The 23,871-nt window shown below is 42.7% G+C and overlaps 1 protein-coding gene across 2 annotated transcripts in view; it reads left to right on the top strand.

Annotated features, from left to right (window-relative positions):
* The window catches only part of CROCC2 (ciliary rootlet coiled-coil, rootletin family member 2), a 156,227-nt gene that overhangs the window by 92,196 nt on the left and 40,160 nt on the right, over positions 1-23,871 (top strand). For both annotated transcript variants that reach the window (XR_008891056.1, XM_056564688.1), the window contains exons 15-23: positions 338-482; positions 10,727-10,873; positions 12,618-12,848; positions 16,815-17,008; positions 17,100-17,227; positions 21,039-21,208; positions 21,356-21,535; positions 22,644-22,778; positions 23,019-23,162. Coding sequence is in view for 1 of the 2 variants with exons in the window: in XM_056564688.1 (XP_056420663.1) it covers positions 338-482; positions 10,727-10,873; positions 12,618-12,848; positions 16,815-17,008; positions 17,100-17,227; positions 21,039-21,208; positions 21,356-21,535; positions 22,644-22,778; positions 23,019-23,162 (1,474 nt within the window). In the remaining variant the exon portion in view is untranslated. The remainder of the gene's footprint in view (positions 1-337; positions 483-10,726; positions 10,874-12,617; positions 12,849-16,814; positions 17,009-17,099; positions 17,228-21,038; positions 21,209-21,355; positions 21,536-22,643; positions 22,779-23,018; positions 23,163-23,871) is intronic.

Genomic DNA, 23,871 nt, shown 5'->3' with positions numbered 1-23,871 from the left:
ATTACAATATGTCCCAGATTTGTGGTGGATATAGACTATCATTGCTTTGGACCGTGCTTATGCCTTGGATAACCCATGCCTGTACTTTTCTTCTCCAATCACAGAGGTATACACTATTATACCATTCGCTTGATTTGATAATGTGATCTTCAGCCCTTGTGCGAAGTTAGTGTGTCCATTATTTTTTCCATTTCAACAACCTAATGATAAATTAGAGAAGAAAGATGGAGTCACAGCTGTCAAGATGATAGTGGATATTTTCTCAGCATTCACTACACTAAACAGTATAGCTTGGCTCAAGAGACCTCTAAATATTTTATTCTGCATACTGTTATAGGCAAAGGACCCAAGAGAAGTTGGAAGAAAAAGTTTCAATGCTAAAGAAAGACCTGGTTACTGTCAGAGAGAGCCTGAGTCAGATGGCACTTGAAAGAGATGTCCTGCAAGGAGAGAAAGATGCTGTATCCAGTGCTCTAAGCAAGGTATGTATGTGCAGAGAATATGACAGGGCATACATGGATTTCTGTTTCTAGTACTAATATGGCAAAGTTATTTGGTCATTTCATGTTATTGTTATGGATACAGTTCTGTTCAGCTTACTTGGGCAGCCTCAGTCTTTGTGTGGATCAAGCACAGGACAATGACTGGATATACCAGCAGAAGCATGAAGGGATCTAGCACAGGTAGCATTAAAAGTTTAGATGCTTTTATTTCCAATTTTAACCTGTTGGGAACGGAGGGAGTACAGGTACGCCCTCACGTCCTGGTATTTAAGGATGGAGGGAGTACATGTATGCCCTGGTCCAGTTACCAGGGTTTGAAGCGTGCTCACGAGTTAAGCACGCTTTTAACCCGGTGAGTCCCGACTGCTATCAGCAGCCAGGACACAGGGTTAATACCGGGCATCACTGATCGGCCGATGCCCGGCATTAACCCTTTAGACACCACGATCAAAGTTGATTGTGGCGTCTAAACCGAAAGTAAAACGTATCCCGGCAGCTCAGTGGAGCTGATCGGGAGCATCGCCCTTACCTGCCTCCTCGCCATCCGATTGGTGATCTGCTGCTCCAAGCCTGCTATGCAGGCTGGAGAAGCAGAGCACCGATAACACTGATCAATGCTATGCTATGGCATAGGATCAGTATATGCAATCAAAAGATTATGGGGGCTAAAAATAATAATAAAGTGTTAAATAAAAAGGTTATAAAAGTGAATTAACCCCTTCCTCGTAAAAGTTTGAATCCCTACCCTTTTCCTTATTTAAATAAAATAGTAAAATAAAAATAATCATATGTGGTACCGCCGCATGCGTAAATGTCTGAACTATTAAAATATAAGGGTAGCTAAACCGCACTATTGATGGTGTACATGTAAAAAAAAATACCAAATTCCAAAATTGTGCATTTTTGGTCACTTCATATACCATAAAAAAATTCATAAAAAACGATCAAAAAGTCCCATCAAAACAAATATAGTACCTATAAAAACAACAGACCACGGCGCAAAAAATGAGCCCTCATAAAGCCCCGTATGCAGAAAAATAAAAAAAAGTTATAGGGGTCAGAATATGACAATTTAAAACATACTAATTTTGATGCATGTAGTTATAATTTTTTTTAAAGTAGTAAAATTAAATGAAACCTACATAAATTAGGTATCCCTGTAACTGTATGGACCTACAGAATAAAGATACGTTGTAATTTTTACCAAAAGTGAACTGCGTAAAAACGGCAGCCCCAAAAGTTACGTTTGTTTTTTTATTTCACCCCACAAATAAGTTTTTTTCTTTTTTTTTTTTTTTGCCGCAGATTATGTTATAAAATAAGTGATGTCATTACAAAGTCCAATTGGTGATGCAAAAAACAAGCCCTCATATGGGTCTGCAAGTGCAAAATTGAAAGCGATTTTTAGAAGGGGAGGAGGAAAAAACGAAAGTGCAAAAACTAAAATGGGCTTCGTCCCCAAGGGTTTAACATGCATCAGACATTGCAGGACAAAAGAGAAGTGACCCGTTTCGATCATATATAATGGCCTATGTGATTCTGATGGGCATTCTTTATGACTAAGAGCATTATATATACTCAAAACGTGTCACTTCTGTCCTGTGACATCTGCTGTGTTTTAAAGTTTGGAATAAAGATGGGCATACTGTATACCTAATGGCATTATATATATAACTTTTCCTTCCTCCTGTAATGTTTGCTGCATTTTAAAGTTGGAAATACAACATCTGAAGTTTTATGTTATGTTTTATCTCTGTGCCTATGCCGGATCCCTTTATGCTACTTTTCATGTTTCTATTGTACCAGACATAGATTTTGACAAGGTAGCAGAAATTATTTTTCATTATTGTTTTATTATTATTATTTATATAGCACCAATATATTCTGCAGCGCTGCACAGAGATTATCATCTCTCACATTGGTCCCGGCCCCATTTAGGGCTCACAATCTATATTCCAAATAAATCAGTATGTTTTGAAGTGCTGGAGTAAATCAGAGTACCTGAAGGGAAACCTATGTAATCTTAGGGAGGTCACACAAACTCCATTCAGATTTTGCCTAGGACCTCAATGCTGCAGAGCAACAAAACTAACCACAATCAGCCATACCGCTTATGTCTGTATCTATATGCAGAACAAAATAAACCAGGGCAAAAACATTTTGAGGGAAAGTCTGTGTAGGTGCACTGATTTTGAAAGTACCGTATATACTCGAGTATAAGCCGACCCGAGTATAAGCCGAGACCCCTAATTTCAACCCAAAATCCCAGGAAAAGTTATTGACTCGAGTATAAGCCTAGGGTGGGAAATACCTCATCCCCCCCCTGTCATCATCCAGACCCGTCATTAACATCCTCATCATCATCCCCTTGTCATCATCCCACACATCCCCCCTTCATCATCCTCTTATCATCCCACACATCCCCCCTTCATCATCCCCTTATCATCCCGCACATCCCCCCTTCATCATCCCCTTGTCATCATCCCACACATCCCCCCTTCATCATCCCCTTATCATCCCGCACATCCCCCCTTCATCATCCCCTTATCATCCCACACATCCCCCCTTCATCATCCCCTTGTCATCATCCCACACATCCCCCCTTCATCATCCCCTTATCATCCCACACCCCCCCTTCATCATCCCCACCCCCCTTCATCATCCCCACACCCCCCCTTCATCATCCTCTTCTCATCATTCGCCCTCAGTGGTCTTCAACCTGCGGACCTCCAGAGGTTTCAAAACTACAACTCCCAGCAAGCCCGGGCAGCCATCGGCTGTCCGGGCTTGCTGGGAGTTGTAGTTTTGAAACCTCCGGAGGTCCGCAGGTTGAAGACCACTGCGGCCTTCAACATCATCCAGCCCCCTCTCACCCCCCTTTAGTTCTGAGTACTCACCTCCGCTCGGCGCTGGTCCGGTCCTGCAGGGCTGTCCGGAGAGGAGGTGGTCCGGTGAGGAGGTGGTCCGGGCTGCTATCTTCACCGGGGGCGCCTCTTCTCCGCGCTTCCGGCCCGGAATAGAGGCGTTGCCTTGACAATGACGCAGAATTACGTTGGCAATGAACGCACCTCTGCGTCGTTGTCACGGCAACGTGACTATTCTGAGGCCGGGCCCGAAGCGCTTAGAAGAGGCCTCCCCGGTGAAGATAGCAGCCCGGAACACTATCCCACCGGACCACCTCCTCACCGGACAGTCCTGCAGGACCGGACCAGCGCCGAGCGGAGGTGAGTACTCAGAACTAAAGGGGGTGAGAGGGGGCTGGATGATGTTGAAGGCCGCAGTGGTCTTCAACCTGCGGACCTCCGGAGGTTTCAAAACTACAACTCCCAGCAAGCCCGGACAGCCGATGGCTGCCCGGGCTTGCTGGGAGTTGTAGTTTTGAAACCTCTGGAGGTCCGCAGGTTGAAGACCACTGCGGGTGGGGGAGTTCACTCGAGTATAAGCCGAGGGGGGGTGTTTTCAGCACGAAAAATCGTGCTGAAAAACTCGGCCTATACTCGAGTATATACGGTACATCTATAATGCAAAATAACTTATCCCCTATCCGAAGGATAGGGGATAAATTATAGATCGCTTTGGCCCCTCGCAATCTTCGGTACGGGGCCGCAGCAATGTACAGGAAAGGGGGCGTTCCGTCCCCGCATGACGCGGCGGCCGACACGCCCCCTACATAAATCCCATAGAGATACATGGAGGGGGAGTGTCTGCCGCGGCTTTCTGCTGGGGACGAAACTTCACTTCCGGCAGACTGCCGCGGCCCCGTCCAGGATATCCTGGGGGGCCCCAGCGCTCAGACCCCCGCGATCTATAACTTATCCCCTATCCTTTGGATAGGAGATAAGTTATTTTGCGCTGGAGTACTCCTTTAACAACATTTTTTACACTCCACTGATAGTTGGAGTGTACGTGCAACACATTTATTAAATGGTGCAGGGCACGTGATAAACATAGAGTTGGTACACATTTCACTTCAGTGCACCACTTTATATGATCCCTTCTGTGTGACTTTTGTGCGACACATCTGGGCCTCTTTTTTATTTTATTTATGGTCATAAATCTCTTACCACTGCAAAGTGGGAATGCAGAAGTGTGTACCTAAGTCAGTTTAGTCAAAATCACTTAAGCAAAATGTCTCACGCCTTTTTTTTTCACAATTGCAACAAATCTGTGACAAATTTACAGTGTAAATATCTAGATAAATGTCCCCCTGTGAGTATAACAATAGAGGGTGCAGGAATTGCAAGTCTATAAAGCATTATTATAAATTACCGTATATACTTGAGTATAAGCCGACCCGAATATAAGCCGAGGCCCTTAATTTCACCCCAAAAAAACAGGAAAAGTTATTGACTCGACTATAAGCCTAGGATGGGAAATACATCATCCCCCCCTGTCATCATCCAGACCCCCGTCATTAACACCATCCCCCTCGTCATAATCCCTCCCCCCCCTCCATCATCATCGCCTTTCAATCCTTCCAGTGGTCTTCAACCTGCGGACCTCCAGATGTTGCAAAACTACAACTCCCAGCATGCCCGGACAGCCGATGGCTGTCCGGGCGTGCTGGGAGTTGTAGTTTTGCAACATCTGAAGGTCCGAAGGTTGAAGACTACTGAGAAGGAATTGACAGGTGTAGAGTTCACTCGAGTATAAGCTGAGGGGGGCGTTTTTAGCATGAATAATCGTGCTGAAAAACTCGGCTTTTACTCCAGTATATATAGTATTCACAAGGGTTGTGGGGCCCTAGTACAGAATCTTTAGGTTACATGTCTGTGAAGAGGCCGGAATGGACACAGTGTCATGAATTATTATTATATGTAAACATGGATAAAAAAAGATACAACTATCCAGTTTTGTCAAGACGATAACAGAACATGTATATGAATGGTGTTAAAGTGGACCTGTCAGTTCTTATGATCTGTCTGTTATAGTAGATACTGGTATTCCCATGTGACAATTCTGGAGTACCTGTCACTTTAAAAAAAAAACTTTTGAAAGTTTTGATCAGTCAGGGTCTGAGTCTGAAGACCTCGACCTATTGTTAGAAAGAACAGGGAGAAAAGTGCGTTGGACCGAGACACTTCCGTAGACTTACATTGTAAGTGTGTCTCGCTTAGGCTGGGTTCACACCACGTTTTGTTAAATACGGTTCCCGTATACGGCTGGGAGGAGGGGGCGGGGCTTAATCGCGGCGCCCGCACTCAGCCGTATTCGGGAACCGTATTTAATGTATGTCTATGAGCCGACCGGAGTGAACCGCAGCCTCCGGTGGGCTTCGTTTTCAGCCGTATGCGGTTTCCCGACCGTAGGCAAAAACACGGTCTACCACGTTTTTGCCTGCGGTCAGGAAACCGCATACGGCCGGAAACGAAGCCGACCTGAGGCTGCGGTTCACTCCGGTCGGCTCATAGACATACATTAAATACGGTTTCCGAATACGGCTGAGTGCTGGCGCCGCGATTAAGCCCGCCTCCTCCCAGCCGTATACGGGAACCGTATTTAACAAAACGTGGTGTGAACCCAGCCTTAGTATGCTCTTTTGCCATCTAGTTTTAGCTCAGACCCTGACAGATCAAACACTCAGACCCCAACAGATCAAAACTTTTGGCACATCTCTACATCATGTCAAAAGTTATAGGGGGAGATTTATCAAGGCCTGTGTAGTGGAAAAGTGGTGCTGTTGTCCATAGCAACCAATCAAATAGATTCTTTCACTTTTCACAGGTCTCTTTAAAAATGAAAGAAGAGATCTTATTGGTTGCTATAGACAATGCACCACTCTTCCTCTACGCAAGTTTTGATAATTCTCCCCCATTGTGCCCACTTAAAGAACTGAACCTGTGTAGTCTTGAGGAAGAAAGGGAGAGGGGGAACATGAACAAAACCTATATGTTAAAGGGTTTAAAGGGGTACTCCGGTGAATTTTTTTTTTTTTTAAATCAACTGGTGCCAGAAAGTTAAACAGATTTGTAAATTACTTCTATAAAAAATTCTTAATCCTTCCTGTATTTATTAGCTGCTGAATACTACAGTGGAAATTCTTTTCCGTTTGAAACACAGTGCTCTCTGCTGACATCTCTGTCCATTTTAGGTACTGTCCAGAGTAAAAGGAAATCCCCATAGCAAACATATGCTGTTCTGGACAGTTCCTAAAATGGACAGAGATGTCAGCAGAGAGCACTGTGCTCATGATGTCAGCAGAGAGCTCTGTGTTTCAAAAAGAAAATAATTTCCGCTGTAGTATTCAGCAGCTAATAAGTACAGGAAGGATTAAGATTTTTTAATAGAAGTCATTTACAAATCTGTTTAACTTTCTGGCACCAGTTGATTTAAAAAAAAAAAAAGTTTTCCACCGGAGTACAACTTTAACCCCTTAAGGACACATGACGTACTGGAACGTCATTACTTCGCTCTCGGTCTATCGCGTCATAGCGGGTCGGGCCCTGCCGGGACCCGTGGCATTGATCGCGGTGCCGTGTGCTATTAACCCTTTAGACACGGCGTTCAAAGTTCACGCCGCATCTAAAGTGAAAGTGAAACCATGCCGTTTAGCTTAGGGAGCTGTTCGGGATAGCCGCGGTGAAATCGTGGCATCCCGAACAGCTTACAAGACAGCCGGAGGATCCCTACCTGCCTCCTCGCTGTCCGATCGCCGAATGACTGCTCAGTGCCTGAGATCCAGGCATGAGCAGTCAAGCGGCAGAATCATCGATCACTGGTTTCCTATGTGAAACCAGTGATCAATGTAAAAGATCAGTGTGTGCAGTGTTATAGGTCCCTATGGGAGCTGTAACACTGCAAAAAAAAGTGAATAAAGATCATTTAACACCTTCCATATTAAAAGTTTGAATCACCCCAAAAAACACAGTGTAAATAAAAATAAACATAAACATATATGGTATCGCCGCATGCGGAGATGTCCGAATTATAAAAATGTATTGTTAATTAAACCGCACGGTCAATGGCGTACGCGCAAAAAAATTCCAAAGTCCAAAATAGTGCATTTTTGGTCACTTTTTATATCATGAAACATGAAAAAATGAATCAATGATCAATAAGTCCTATCAATGCAAAAATAGTACCGTTAAAAACTTCAGATCACGGCGCAAAAAATTAGCCCTCATACCGCCCCATACGCGGAAAAATAAAAAAGTTATAGAGGTCAGAAGATGACAATTTTAAACGTGTAAATTTTCCTGCATGAAGTTATGATTTTTTCCAGAAGTACGACAAAATCAAACCTATATAAGTAGGATATCATTTTAACCGTATGGACCTACAGAATAAAGATAAGGTGTCATTTTTACCGAAATATGCACTGCGTAGAAACGGAAGCCCCCAAAATTTACAAAACAGCGGTTTTTTTTTCAATTTTGTCTCACAATGATTTTTTTTTCTCTTTCACCGTAGATTTGTGGGCAAAATGACTGAGATCATTACAAAGTAGAATTGGTGTCGCAAAAAATAAGCCATCATATGGATTTTTAGGTGCAAAATTGAAAGAGTTATGATTTTTTAAAGGCAAGGAGCAAAAAACCAAAATGCAAAAACGGAAAAAACCCCGGTCTTTAAGGGGTTAATAAGTTTCAGGAGGGAAGTGCTTAGAGACTAAGCACATGAACAAGAGGACACAATCTGAGGTTAGTTGGGGAAGCAAAATCAGAAAATATTGGGGGAGATTTATCCAAACCTGTGTAGAGGAAGAGTGGTGCAGTTGCCCATAGCAACCAACCAGATCGCTTCTTTAATTTTTCACAGGCATTTTTAAAAATGAAAGAAGCGATCTGATTGGTTGCTATGGGTAACTGCACCACTCTTCCTCTACACAGGTTTTGACAAATCTCCCCCATTATGTTACTGAAAGAGTAGTAGATGCTTGGAACAAACTTCCAGGAGATGTGGTTGGTAAATAAAAAGTAGGGCCGATGCCACCCCAATGAGCGCCAATCTCTCTACAAAGCTCAATAATTGCTGGATCATTTGTGTTGCCCTTTAAGTTGATAATTAATGTTACACATCCCCTATTTACAGAGAGCGTTATACGACCGATAACAGTCATTTAAAAGGCCGTACAAAAAGTCAAATTAGCTGACAAATTTGTCCAATAATGAGTCCATGTAAAAGGGCCTTAAAGGGATATTCCAGAAAAAAATACTTTTTTTTTATGTATCAACTGGCTCCAGAAAGTTAAACAGATTTGTAAATTACTTCTATTAAAAAATCTTAATCCTTTCAATAATTATCAGCTGCTGAAGTTGAGTTGTTGTTTTCTGTCTGGCAACAGTGCTCTCTGCTGACATCTCTGCTTGTCTCAGGAACTGCACAGAGTAGAATAGGTTTGCTATGGGGATTTGCTTCTACTCTGGACAGCTCCTAAGACACTTGTCATCAGAGAGCACTTAGACAGAAAAGAAGAAAACTTCATCAGCTCATAAGTACTGAAAGGATTAAGATTTTTTTAATAGAAGTAATTTACAAATCTGTTTAACTTTCTGGAGCCAGTTGATATATAAAAAAAAAAAAAGTTTTTTCCTGGATAACCCCTTTAAGTGAATGTAAACCTGCCTGGGATAAACATTTATCTATCCTAAGAGCAAAATAAAAAGGAAATAATATACCAGCCGATTAGATGGACCTGGTGGATCTTTGGAGGCGAAGAAGGAAAATTTGACCCTTACAGAGGCGCTGCTAGTTCCAGAGTAATGTAGATGCCAACCAGAGGTATTGGTAAAAAACACCGGAGTGGTTTATGAGAGCATAAGAGGACAATGAAGTACACAGATGACGCGTTTCGGGGGAGCCACCCCCTTCCTCAGATCTGATCTGATCTGAGGATCTGATCTGTCCTCTGATGCTCTAATAAACCACTCCGGTGTTTTTTTTTACCAATACCTCTGGTCGGCATCTACATTACTCTGGAACTAGCAGCGCCTCTGTAAGGGTCAAATTTTCCTTCTTCGCCTCCACTTCCATCAGGATCGGATCATTCCATTCCCTGGGACCCAGGCTCAGCAGCAGTTCCAGCCTTTCTGTCACCCACGGTGTGGGTTATATGCGAATATCCTATTCGCTGAAGGTGAGCGGCAACTACCTAGGGGCAAGTCCTGCCCATTCACTGTGACTTTGTTTTCATTTGTTATCCCTGTTTAGTGGCAACGCACAAGGCGCCTGTGTCGGTCTCTCTTTTTTTTCTCTCCCACTCTCTGGTGGATCTTTATCACTTTAGTCTTATATGTTTCTCTGTTATTCCTCCAAGAAATTATAAATACATTGAAGGTATTGCCAGTTGGGGGTGTATCCCTCTATAGCAGTGGTCTTCAACCTGCGGACCTCCAGATGTTGCACAACTACAATTCCCAGCATGCCCGGACAGCCAACGGCTGTCCGGGCATGCTGGGAGTTGTAGTTTTGCAACATCTGGAGGTCCGCAGGTTGAAGACCGCTGCTCTATAGCCGGACATTGTCCAGTCAGTGCTGACAGCACCTGACTATGTGCAGATGCACCTTTAGGAAAACATTTACACCTTGTGGTTAATTTATTCATAAAAATAGAGTTAAAGGGGAATTCCAGGAAAAAACTTTTTTATATATATCAACTGGCTCCAGAAAGTTAAACAGATTTGTAAATGACTTCTATTAAAAAATCTTAATCCTTTCAGTACTTATGAGCTTCTGAAGTTAAGGTTGTTCTTTCCTGTCTAAGTAATCTCTGATGACACCTGTCTCGGGAACCGCCCAGTTTAGAAGCAAATTCCCATAGCAAACCTCTTCTAAACTGGGCGTTTCCCGAGACAGGTGTCATCAGAGATTACTTAGACAGAAAACAACAACCTAAACTTCGGAAGCTCATAAGTACTGAAAGGATTAAGATTTTTTAATAGAAGTAATTTACAAATCTGTTTAACTTTCTGGAGCCAGTTGATATATAAAAAAAAAGTTTTTTCCTGGATAACTCCTTTAAATACAATTTAGAGATATTAGAAGAAATGTTCCAGAATAGTTTTACTACAGATATTACTGTATTTCCTAAACAGACGGCTCAGGAGAGCCAGAAGGTCCCTTTTTTATGCAAAATAATGAGTCACTAAGTATTAATCCAAGAAGAGTGTTCACTGTCTTTCTTGGTCCAAGAACTCTGCATGAGATGCAAAATATTGATCTAAGTACAGGACACAGTGTTTCTGGTGTTGGTTGTATGTTTTTAACACGGATTTTCATGCCAGGCTGAGTCTAACAGAGCGGAACTGGAGCTGGCTTTAAACCAGATGTGCAGTGAACGGGCCTCATTAAACGACTCATTGGCCAAAATGGGTGCATTGAACGAAGGCTTAGCCCAAGATAAAGTAGCCCTGAATCGTCTGCTTTTACAGGTACTCAACTAGATCAAGTCTATGATGTTTATTGTGTTTTCCCTAGGCCACCAGGGAATTAAATATTAAAGGGTTACTCCGGTGCCAGAAGGTTAAACAGATTTGTAAATGACTTCTATTAAAAAATCTTTACCCTTCCAGTACTTTTTTTTTTGTCTTGTCCACAGTGCTCTCTGCTGACACCTGATGCCCGTATCAGGAACTGTCCAGAGCAGGAGAAAATCCCCATAGCAAACCTATGCTGCTCTTGACAGTTCCTGACATGGACAGAGGTGTCAGCAGAGAGCACTGTGGACAAGACAAAAAAGAAATAAAAAAAAAGAAAAGAATTTCCTCTTGTAGTATTCATCAGCTAATAAGTACTGGAAGAATTAAGATTTTTTTTATAGAAGTCATTTACAAATCTGTTTAATTTTCTGGCACCAGTTGATTTAAAAAAAAAAAAAAATGTTTTCCACCGGAGTACCCCTTTAACCTCTCTTGCACTTAAGACCACCAGGTATTAACCCCCACACCCTACTACGGATCCTACTATGTGCCAGACCATAAGAGCTAGTGACAGTAAACCTTCTAATACCTTAGACCACTAAGGACATTTTTCATCTTTTTTTTTATCTTAGCCCGTCCATTTTGTGTCTTTTAGTCCATTGTGTGTTCTCTAAAGATATAAGACATAGGCTGTGAGTGGAGTGGAGTGTATACTGTTGAGGACATGCCCCTTTTTGGGGGAACACCCCTTTTCTCTATCGGCTCCATTGGGGGACACAGACCGTGGGTGTATGCTGCTGTCTCTAGGAGGTGTGTGACACATACCTCCTAGAGACAGCAGCATACACCCACAGTCTGTGTCCCCCCAATGGATCCTTCGAGAAAGAGATTTTATGGTAAGTGTTAAAAAATCTCCTTTTCCTGGCAGCAATGCCTCTTTTCAGGTTTTCTGAGTAAAACGTAGAGTTAGTCAGGTTTTTTATATTTGGTCACAAAATCTGGCAAAGGTAACGTGAAACACAATTTGGGCGCAAAACCCAAAAAAAGATATGGGATCATATTATTACATGACCCCCATTATCTTCCAGCAGTCATTAAGTAACTATAAGTTTCTACTACTACATTTATTCCTGTAGGTAGGCACAATGCACCCTAAGAAAATAATGGGGCATATTTACTAATATTGTCACACCATATTTATTACAGTGGTTCATGCTGATTAATAAATCAGGTGCTCTTTAGATGCTGTTTTTCAAATTTTGACCTGTAAGGGTACGTTCACACGCTCTTTGTTTTTGCGGGTTTTCCGCAGCGTATTTGAAAGGGTGCGGGCTCTTCTCGGCTGTCCATAGCATATTGTCCGCGGAGGAATTTACGCTGCGGATTTTCCGCAGCGTAAATTCCGCCGCCGACAATCTGCTATGCACAACCGAGAAGAGCCCGCCCCTTTCAAATACGCTGCGGAAAACCCGCAAAAACAAAGAGCGTGTGAACGTACCCTTAGGTGGCTTAACCAGAATTTGGGACCACAATGTCAGAATCAAGCAGCAATTAAATCTGCACCCTTTGACGGTAAGTGTCCAAAACACCTAGTAAAAGTGGTGCAAATAATGTGCGCCTGTTTTTGTGGCACATATTACACCAGAAGTCTAGTGCCTTTGCAATAGTAAATCTCAGCCAATGGTTAGAATGTTCCAGGTTTGTGTTATATGTGAGATTCAGATTGTTCCCATTTTTTTTTCACCTCCTAATAAAGCTTGAGGCTGAGCGCAGCGCGCTGCAAGAGGATAGGCGTGTTAGCGAGGCTAGCTGTGCTGCATTGAGGGAGCAACGAGAAGCACTGGAGCTTGAGGTGTCTCAGCTGCAACCAGAACGAGCCATGTTGGAGCGGAGGTGCCGGGAGATGGAGGAGAAGCAGCAGAGGACTGAGGAGCAGCTCCATGGGGTATCCAGGGAGAGAGCCAAGTTGAAGGAGCAGCTTGCACAGGTAAGGTGGCCTCAAAGCGTTGATTCAATGTGACTGAACTATTTTTTTGTCTGTAGATATCAAATGGTAAATGGGCACTCTCAGATCCAAAAACATTTTATATTTTGTTACTGATGAAAATTAAAGCCTTCTGTAATATGGTTGTTTAAAATGTATTGAATATTTAATAAATAAAACTGCTCCTGAAAATCCCACTACTAGGGGTACTCATACCTACTGGGACATTAACCAGTCCTCATGGACATCAAATGACTCATGGACAAGGCTTCAGGTGCACCAATCCCCTCCCATCCCAAGGGAAGGACACGCCCCCTTCCTCTGAGAGGATTTCTAACACTGTGAGCTAATGAAAAGAGGGATTTTTATACTAAATATATGTGATAGATGCATAAAAAGATGTACATGTTCAGGATTAAGTACTGAGTAACATATTAATTAATTTATTTATTTTTGGGGGGATCTGACAGGTATGCTTTAATTTGATAATTAATACAGGTTCTAGCATAAAACGTGCGTGATCACCCCTAGCCTCTATGGCATACAGTGGGGGGCACACTAATTCCTGCATAGACACAGGAGAACTCATAATACCATGTACACAAAGAGAAAATCGAGTTCAAACAACTCCTTAATTAAAATCATGATTTTATTAATACAATTTAAAAAACAATGTAAACAGACGCCAATAATTGAAAATGGGATTAAGGTTAGATTCCAGTACAAAAAAATAGGGCTACTGCCAGCTGCAATGGGCTAACATATAATATGGTGTAACAAATAATTAATATAGTATCTCAGTCTCTAAGAGAACTGCACTGCATATCAATTATTACTACTAAAGTGCTCTATATACGGTATTTATAATATACACTGACCACAATTGTGGGTATAATAGAATATAAATTAGTGCAAACAAGTGCTAAAATAAGTTGCAACTCACATGTGAATATACATACAAAGATATAAAATTGCGTAATAATAGTATGATAGTACCTCTTGATAAAGGGAAACCGAAACGATCGTAGGGGTCAGGGCTCTGCAGCTTAATATGGGTAAGCTTACTATATGCACTTTATTCTACCAGTCTCTGTGTCTCTCTGCAGTATGCATGGATCCATAGATAAGCGCTTGTGTTACTACTATATCATCACACTATTATTACGCAATTTTATATCTTTGTATGTATATGCACATGTGAGTTGCAACTTACTTTAGCACTTGTTTGCACTAATTTATATTCTATTATACCCACAATTGTGGTCAGTGTATATTATAAATACCGTATATAGAGCACTTTAGTAGTAATAATTGATATGCAGTGCAGTTCTCTTAGAGACTGAGATACTATATTAATTATTTGTTACACCATATTATATGTTAGCCCATTGCAGCTGGCAGTAGCCCTATTTTTTTGTACTGGAATCTAACCTTAATCCCATTTTCAATTATTGGCGTCTGTTTACATTGTTTTTTAAATTGTATTAATAAAATCATGATTTTAATTAAGGAGTTGTTTGAACTCGATTTTCTCTTTGTGTACACGCTTTAATTTGATGTAGCTTCTTGTGCACTTTTTATGCAGAGATGCAGCTCACACTGGGCTTTACAGTTGCGGAGGCAACAATACGACCCCAAGCAAGATCCCTCCATAAATCCCGTTATCAGTGTAATCCCATCTATCCGTGTATTAGGGGATTTGTGGCTGATTGCAGGAAAGGGCCACAGAGATCGTTTGTTTGGCACTGTCTGCCTGATACCAAGCCATATTATAGGCTTATTAAACGAATGCTGATCTAGAAGATTGGTGCTCATACAGCCTGTATAAAATAATAAGATTCTGCTGTACTGTGCAGAGATTGCCATTACTTACAGTACATGACATCTTCTTCCCAATGTGGCTCACCATCAAATTTCGCTATGTCAAAAACAGACACGCTTAAAGGGGTACTCCGCCCTTAGACATCTTATCCCCTATTCAAATGTTCAGAACGCCTGGTGCATGCATGTTGATCGCGGGAGGTCCCAGCGTCCAGACCCCCGCACTCAGACATCTTATCCCCTATCCTTTTAAACTGGCCATAAACTTTAGATTTCTGTTGGCCAAACACTCATTCAGACAACTGCTGCACTTAATTCCTTAAAGGGGTACACCGGGGAAAACTATTTTTTTTAATCAACTGGTCCCAGAAAGTTAAACAGATCTGTAAATTACTTCTATTTAAAAATCTTAATCCTTCCAGTATTTATCAGCTGCTGTATACTGCAGAGGAAGTTGTATAGTTCTTCTGCTGCCTCCGAGAGGTTTGCTATGGGGATTTGCTCCTTCTCTGGACAGTTCCTGACATGGACAGAGGTGTCAGCAGAGAGCACTGTGGTTAGACAGAAAATAACTACTCAACTTCCTCTGTAGTATACAGCAGCTGATAAGTCCTGGAAGGATTAAGATTTTTTTTAATAGAAGTAATTTACAAATCTGTTTAAAATTCTGGCACCAGAAAGCTCCCCTTTACTTCATTTTCACACCCCTGATATTCAGTTTGCAGCCTGCTGCTAGGTTCAGATTCTTCTCATGTGAGTGTCCTGTAATACATGCTGGATGAGAGAACTGTGTGTTCTGGGGTGTAAAGATTGCTGTGGCTGCTTTAGTTTTGCTTTAGCCTGTGTGAGCTGCCCTCCACGTATGCTCTCCCCTCTGTTCACACATTGAGGTGCTGCATGCTCCTTTCTCCCGCTCATGGCTGCTCTCTTTTTGCATTCAGGAAAGAAATAAATAAATAAATAAGACTGGTTGTTGGAATTACTGAATGTGTGCACTCACTGCCATTTTTCATCCATTTTAATGGAACACATTATCAGAAAAATAATGAAGAAAATCTGCTGCTTTTTCTATCTATTTTAGACTAGGGTTCCACACATCTTTTGGAGATCTGCCACTGCAGTTTTTGAGCCAAAGTCAGAAATGGATCCAGAGAAAAGGAGAACTAGAAGTCATTTTTTAATATTTTCCATTCCACCTCTGGATTTGGTTCAAAAACTGCAGTGGCAGTAAACCACTGTATGGAATCACTTTGATTTTGTTCTTCTATATTTCTTCTTTTTTTTTTTTTAAACCTGACGGCAGAATAATCTGAAATTTCAGTGTTTTATATAATTTGTGCCCTCAGGTTTACCGTATTTTTCGCCGTATAAGACGCACTTTTTCTTCCCCAAAACTGGGGGGGGGGGAGGAAAGTTGGTGCGTGTTATACGGCGAATACACACATATCGCGGCAGTCCCTGCGGCCATCAACTGCCGGGACCCGCGGCTAATACAGGGCATCACCGATCGCGGAGATGCCCTGTATTAACCCTTCAGACGCGGCGATCAAAGCTGACCGCCGCGTCTGAAGCGAAAGTGACACTAACCCGGCTGCACTGGGAGGGACCTTACCTGCCTCCTCGGTGTCTGCTCCGTGTCGGGATCCCCTGCATGGCCGGCGCTCTCCTTCGTCGTCATCACGTCGTCGCGCACGCCGCCCTTTCATCCAATAGGAGCGACGTGCGTAGCGACGTGATGGCGGCAACGGAGAGCGAGGATACCAGGCAGCAGAGACATTCCAGAGCGACAGGACACCCTGGGGACGCGGTTACAGCGAGGGAGGGCGACATCCAGGGCAGCGGTGACGAGCAGCGGGGACACGTGAGTATAACCTCCAATACCAGTGGTCTTCAACCTGCGCACCTCCAGATGTTGCAAAACTACAACTCCTGGCATGCCCGGACAGCCAACGGCTGTCCGGGCATGCTGGGAGTTGTAGTTTTGCAACATCTGGAGGTCTGCTGGTTGAAGATCACTGTGACCTATACTTTACATTGTATTCTAGATTTTCCTCATTTAAAATTGGGTGCATCTTATATGCCGGAGCGTCCTATAGGGCGAAAAATACGGTATCTACATATTCCTCTTTTTTTTCTTCTGCACATCAGGCCAATACAGTAGCACAGACACTTCAAGATCAGTTGCAAGAAAATCGAAGGGAATTGGACATTCAAGCATCAGCCTTGCAGCGTGCAGGACAGCGCATTGAAGAACTGACCAATCAAAATGCGGAGCTTGGCGTTCAGGTAGCAGCCCTGGAGGCGGAAAGACAAGAGCAAGAAGATGAAATTGCTGATTTGCGGTAAGGCTGTTTTTGCTGCTGGTCAGTAGTGTCTAAAGCTCTTTCTATCCCTATTCCCTCTGTCTTCATTTTTCTTGTCCTGGACTTCTAGGGCCCAAAAGGAATCTCTAGAGAGCGCCTTGTATGATGCACAGCGCCGGGTGGCACAGCTGGAAGATCGCAAACAGCAACTGGAAGGAGAGATTCACACACTAATGCTTGCTAAACAAAACCTTCAAGGTATGAGCCCACTGCCTGACCTTCCTAAATGTTCTATTTCATGATTTGGACTGTATTCTTATTTTTAAATAGTTTATGTTAATGTACATCTGGATTATAAAATCACCAAGGATCACTCCCATAATAGAGACTTGTAGGAGCCGCAGTTTGTCAGTGAATAATATCCTATGTACATATATCTAGATAAAAGGCTTTTAACTGGCCATATTCACCTATTGTCTGGCTGAAACACAGTTATACTCACATGTCTTTGTGTACCGTATATACTCGAGTATAAGCCGAGTTTTTCAGCACTATTTTTCGTGCTGAAAACGCCCCCCCCACCGGCTTATACTCGAGTGAACTCTCTGCCTGTCAATCCCTTCTCGGTGGTCTTTAACCTGCGGACCTCCAGATGTTGCAAAACTACAACTCCCAGCACACCCGGACAGCCATCGGCTGTCTGTGCATGCTGGGAGTCGTAGTTTTGAAACATCTGTAGGTCCGCAGGTTGAAGACCACTGCGGCCTTCGTCATCATCCAGACCCCCCCTTTAATTTTCTACTCACCTCTCCTTGGTGGGAAGGAAGGGTGAGCTGGTCCGTGCCATCTATGCTGCAGGGACCGTCCGGTGGGGAGGATTAGTGGTTCCGGGCTGTCCATTTTCACCGGGAGGTCCTCTTCTCCACTCCGGATTGGCCCCGGCATAGTGACGTTGCATTGACGACGACGCACAGGGACGTCCGTGCGCAGCAGCTGTACCTGCGCATGAACGTCCCTGTACATCATCGTCAAGGCAACATCATTAGTCTGGGGCCGGCCGGAGTGGAGAAGAGGACCTCCCGGTGAAAATGGACAGTCCAGAACGACTAACCCTCCCCACCGGACAGTCCCTGCAGCATAGATGGCACGGACCAGCTCACCCTTCCTTCCCACCGAGGGGAGGTGAGTAGAAAACTAAAGGGGGGGTCTGGATGATGACGGAGGCCGCAGTGGTCTTCAACCTGCGGACCTCCAGATGTTTCAAAACTACAACTCCCAGCATGCCCGGACAGTCAATGGCTGTCTGGGCATGCTGGGAGTTGTAGTTTTGCAACATCTGGAGGTCCGCAGGTTGAAGACCACTGAGAAGGGATTGACAGGCGGTGATGATGACGGGGGGTGATAATGACAGGGTAATGATGACGGGGTGATGATGAAGGGGGTGAAAAGGACAGGGTGATGATGACGGGGGTGTTAATGACATGGGGGGGATGATGTATTTCCCACCCTAGGCTTATAGTTGAGTCAATAACTTTTCCTGGGTTTTTGGGGTGAAATTAGGGGCCTTGGCTTATATTCGGGTCGGCTTATACTCGAGTATATACAGTATTCAGAATTTAGAAATGGTGTCCAATAAGGGTCATGCCAGGTTGATAGCCTGGCAAAATTTTACTAAATATTCTTCAGGGTCCATTTAGAGTTAAGCATAGGAGGTAATAAATTATACAATAGGCTAATAGAGTCTCAGAAAATCAGCCAGCTAGAGATTACTTTGTGCAAAATGAAAGTTTCTTGTATTCTAGACACAACATTAATGTGAATTATGTTAAACAAAGATAATCCACTCAGTACTCCGTGTAACACGATGACATGATGCTGATAAGTAAAGTCTGAAATAGTACACATTTAATCTAGTGTATCTCACTCTATGGCCTGACATAGTATTAATAGTTGCTGATTCAGTTTTGGGCAGTTATTTTAATGCATCATTTATGAACTGAATAAAAATAGCTGATAAGAGCCACCAAAGATATGTAACCTCTAGTAAAGCAATCCTACTATCTCCTCCCATATGTAAGTTATAATTAGCAAATTTACTTTTCACGAGGCCTGTGTTTTGGTGAGGGTTTGCTTTCAAAATTAGGATTGCCTCGAAAAGTTATAGAAGAAAAAGTATAAGACTTAGTTCACACTTGATTTTCAATGATCAGCACTGGGTCTGACAGCTACATGTCAGGTCATCAGAAGAGTGATTGGGCAAGGACTTGCAGCAGTAAAACCGATCATATCCACTATGGGGAAGGCCGTGTCTGAGAATATATGTTGGCACCCCTGAAATTTTTCTCACAGAAAAGGATTGCAGTAACACATGTTTTGCTAAACACATGTTTATTCCCTTTGTGTGTATTGGAACTAAACAGAAAAAGGGAGGGAAAAGGACATAATGTCACCAAACTGCAAAAATGGGCTGGACAAAATTATTGTCACCCTTTCAAAATTGTTGCGTGTGATGCTCCTTTAAACTCACCTGGGGCAAGTAACAGATGTGGGCAATATAAAAATTACATCTGAAAGCACATTAAAAGGAGAGAAGTTCACTTAGTCTTTGCATTGTGTGTCTGTGTGTGCCACACTAAGCATGTACAAGAGAAAGAGGACTTGAGAACAAATGGAGTGGAAACAAGTGGAAAAATATGGAACAAGGTGAAAAATATCAACAATCTCAAGGTTACAAGTCCATCTCCAGAGATCTAGATTTGCCTTTGTCCACAGTGCGCAACATTATCAGGAAGTTTGCAACCCATGCCACTGTAGCTACTCTCCCTGGGCGTGGACGGAAGAGAAAAATTGATAAAAGGTGTCAACGCAGGATAGTCCGGATGGTGGATAAGCAGCACCAAACAAGTTCCAAAGATATTCAAGCTGTCCTGCAGGCTCAGGGAGCATCAGTGTCAGCACGAACTATCCGTTGACATTTAAAAATGAAATGCTATGGCAGGAGACCCCACTGCTGACACAGAGACATTAAAAAGCAGGACTGCATTTTGCCGAAATGAACTTGACAAAAATCCTTCTGAGTAAGCCAAAATCTTTCTAAGCAGGACAATGAACCCAAACATACATCAAAAAGCACCCAGAAATGGATGGCAACAAAGCGCTGGAGAGTTCTGAAGTGGCAGCAATGAATCCAGATCTAAATCCCATTGAACACCTGTGGAGAGATCTTAAAATTGCTGTCGGGAAAAGGCGCCTCTTCCAATAAGAGAGACCTGGAGCTGTTTGCAAAGGAAGAGTGGTCCAACATTCCGGCTGAGAGGTGTAAGAAGCTTATTGATGGTTATAGGCAGCGACTGATTTCAGTTATTTTTTCCAAAGGGTGTGCAACCAAATATTAAGTTAAGGATGCTAATAATTTTGTCCAGACCATTTTTGGAGTTTGGTGTGACATTAATACCAATTTGCTTTTTTTCCTCCTTTTTGGTTTAGTTCCAATACACACAAAGGGAACAAACATTTGTATAGCAAAACATGTGTTACTGCAATCCTTTTCTGTGAGAAATACTTCATTTTCTTGAACGATTTCAGGGGTGGCAACATTTACAGCCATGACTGTGTGTGTGTACAATGTATATATTGTCCTGCAGCAGTGAAGGATTGCCAGACAGTCATTTGTACTACATGGACAGGCCAGGTCCTTCAGAGTGAGCTCTGAACTGAAGACCATATGACTATAACATCCACAAGCACTGCAAACACATATGAAAAGCTGTGAATTTTTGAATTTTTCAAATTTGAGCGAGCAGGTTGAACGATCGTGAATGATAACATGGAGGTACATATTCTTGTTTGTCGGTCAGATTGTAAAGTCATTTTAATATTGTTAAATAAATGATCTCTTCTGTCATATGCTCCCTACTACTATATTGCTGCATTGTGGGTCAGGGGTCTAATGAAGCACCCATCACCCAATTACAGACCCCATTTGTATTGTTTCAAACATTTTATTTGTATTTTTAATGTATTATAAAAATTTATATTTGAGGTATCTTATGATTTTTTTTAATAATAGCTGAGGCTCAACAACAGGCCCTGGAGGCGGAAGAAGCCACGGCTGAGCTGCGGCAGCAAAAGGTCAAAGTGGAGCTGCAACTAGCACAAACAGAGCAGACAGCAGAGATATCTCTGAGTAACCAGGCCCAGCAGCACCAGGATTCTATAGAGCGGCTCAAGCGAGAAAAGGTTTGTACATTAATCATTTACAAATACAGATAACTATTCGCCAAATGACTATCCTCAACCACTAAACTAAATGTTTATTTGCACACTGATTTGCTCCCACCATTATTATACTATATGGCTTATTGCTTCACATTTTACTTCTGGTAGGAGTCATTGCTGGTGGCCATGATGGAAGAAAAGCAGGAGGCAGTCCAACGTATAGAGAAGGAGAAAGAGGAGCTATTATCCGAGTGTGAGAACATTAAGCAGAAGCTGAGTACAGAGATTGTTCGCTTGCAAGAAGAGAGGGAAGAAAGTTTGCTCCGAGTGGAAAACGAGAAACAAAAGGCAAGAAGATATACATAGGCCTAAAAATCATTTAGTGGGACCACACATCACCCCATGTAAAATTAAGGATGTGCGACCGGCAATGATGAAAATGAAGCGCCAAATAAACGCCCCCGCAATCATTTATGCAGCTCTGCCCACATTATGATTAGTAAAAGGCTATTTAAAGGGGTTATTCAGGAATAAAATAACAGAACTAATTTCTTCCAAAAACATTGCCATCTGTGTCCTCAGGTTGTGTGTGGTATTACAACTTGTCTCCAATCACTACAGTGGAACTGAGCTGCAATACCACACAAAACCTGAGGACAGGGGTGGCGCTGTTTTTGGTAGAAATTAGTTCAGGTTTTCTATTCCTGGGTAACCCCTTTAAGTGAGCGCTGATCTATTTAAAGGGGTACTCCGGTGAAAACCTTTTTTCTTTTAAATCAACTGGTGGCAGTAAGTTAAACATATTTGTAATTTACTTCTATTAAAAAAATATTAATCCTTCCAGTACTTATTAGCTGCTGAATGCTACAGAGGAAATTCCTTTCTTTTTGGAACACTGATGACATCACGAGCACAGTGCTCTCTGCTGACATCTCTGTCCATTTTAGCAACCATGCATAGCAGATGTGTGCTAAGGGCAGCATGGTGGCTCAGTGGTTAGCACTGCTACCTTGCAGTGCTGGGGACTTGGGTTCAAATCCCACTAAGGATAACAATAAATAAAGAGTTATTATAATAACGTCAGCAGAGAGAACTGTGCTCGTGATGTCATCAGAGAGCATTCCAAAAAGAAAAGAATTTCCTCTGTAGTATTCAGCAGCTAATAAGTAGAGGAAGGATTAAGATTTTTTAATAGAATTAATTTACAAATATGTTTAACTGTCTGCCACCAGTTGATTTAAAAGAAAAAAGGTTTTCACCGGAGTACCCCTTTAAACCATGCCTGTTTAGTGTATGCATTGCTTCAACTACAAGGGGCCTTTATTTACCCCTTCTATCAGCCCTAGCCCTCCCAGTGGATAAGATTGTGTGTATCATTTGCATGTTTGTGTCTATTTTCGAGAACTAAAGTCTCTTAAGAAAAAAAGGCTCATCTATTTTTTTATTTTTCGTTCAGGCTCTGCTCCAAAAAGAAACTGAGAAGAATACTTTGAGTGAGAGGCTGACGCAGACCCAAAGGGAGCTTTCTGACACCAAACTGGAGGCTGAGAGATTTAGACGGGAAGCTCAGATTAGGAAAGACCAGGACAAGGTCTGTTTATGTAGTGCGCACAATACACAATTACACAATGTTTTCCAAGGAGATTAAAAGCTCTCCTATAATGTGTATATATATGCTTACAGCACAGTTGTCTGACGTGTTATACACATGAAATATATTACCGCAAGTGAGTAGCTGTCTTGGCATATGTTAGTTGGCATGTTATAGTACAGTGTGAATAATAAGATAATGCCTGAGAGTTTCATCTATCTCTCTTTGTAAATCGAGCAGGCAGTGCTGGACGGGGTCTCTTCAGAACTGAAAGCTTTGCAAAGTGAGTTTGAAGCTGCTGTGTCAGCTCATTACAAAGAGAACAAGAGTCTATGTGAACGTGTTAAACAACTGAGTCAAGACAAGGAAAACCTGACCAAAGAGGTAAGCTGCATTCTTTGCAGTTAATGAATTAGGTATACCGTATATACTCGAGTATAAGCCGAGTTTTTCAGCACGATTATTCGTGCTGAAAACGCCCCCCTCGGCTTATACTAGAGTGAACTCTCCGCCTGTCAATTCCTTCTCAGTGGTCTTCAACCTGCGGACCTCCAGATGTTGCAAAAGTGCAACTCCATCGCCATCGGCTGTCCGGGCATGCTGGGAGTTGTAGTTTTGCAACAACTGGAGGTCCGCAGGTTGAAGACCACTGGAAGGATTAACAGGCGATGATGATGAAGGGGGGGGGGGGGGATTATGACGAGAGGGATGATGACAGAGTGATGATGACATCGTGATGATGACGGGGGTCTGGATGATGACAGGAGTGATAATGACAGGGGGATAATGACAGGGGTCTGGATGATGACAGGAGTGATAATGACAGGGGGATGATGATGGGGGTCTGGATGATGACAGGGGTGATAATGACAGGGGGATAATGACAGGGGTCTGGATGATGACAGGAGTGATAATGACAGGGGGATGATGATGGGGGTCTGGATGATGACAGGGGTGATAATGACAGGGGGATGATGATGGGGGTCTGGATGATGACAGGGGTGATAATGACAGGGGGATGAAGATGGGGGTCTGGATGATGACAGGGGTGATAATGACAGGGGGATGATGACGGGGGTCTGGAGGATGACAA

This window comes from Hyla sarda, chromosome 3, assembly GCF_029499605.1.
Source record: "Hyla sarda isolate aHylSar1 chromosome 3, aHylSar1.hap1, whole genome shotgun sequence".
NCBI lineage: Eukaryota > Metazoa > Chordata > Amphibia > Anura > Hylidae > Hyla > Hyla sarda.
This window is presented reverse-complemented; position numbering and strand designations above follow the sequence as displayed.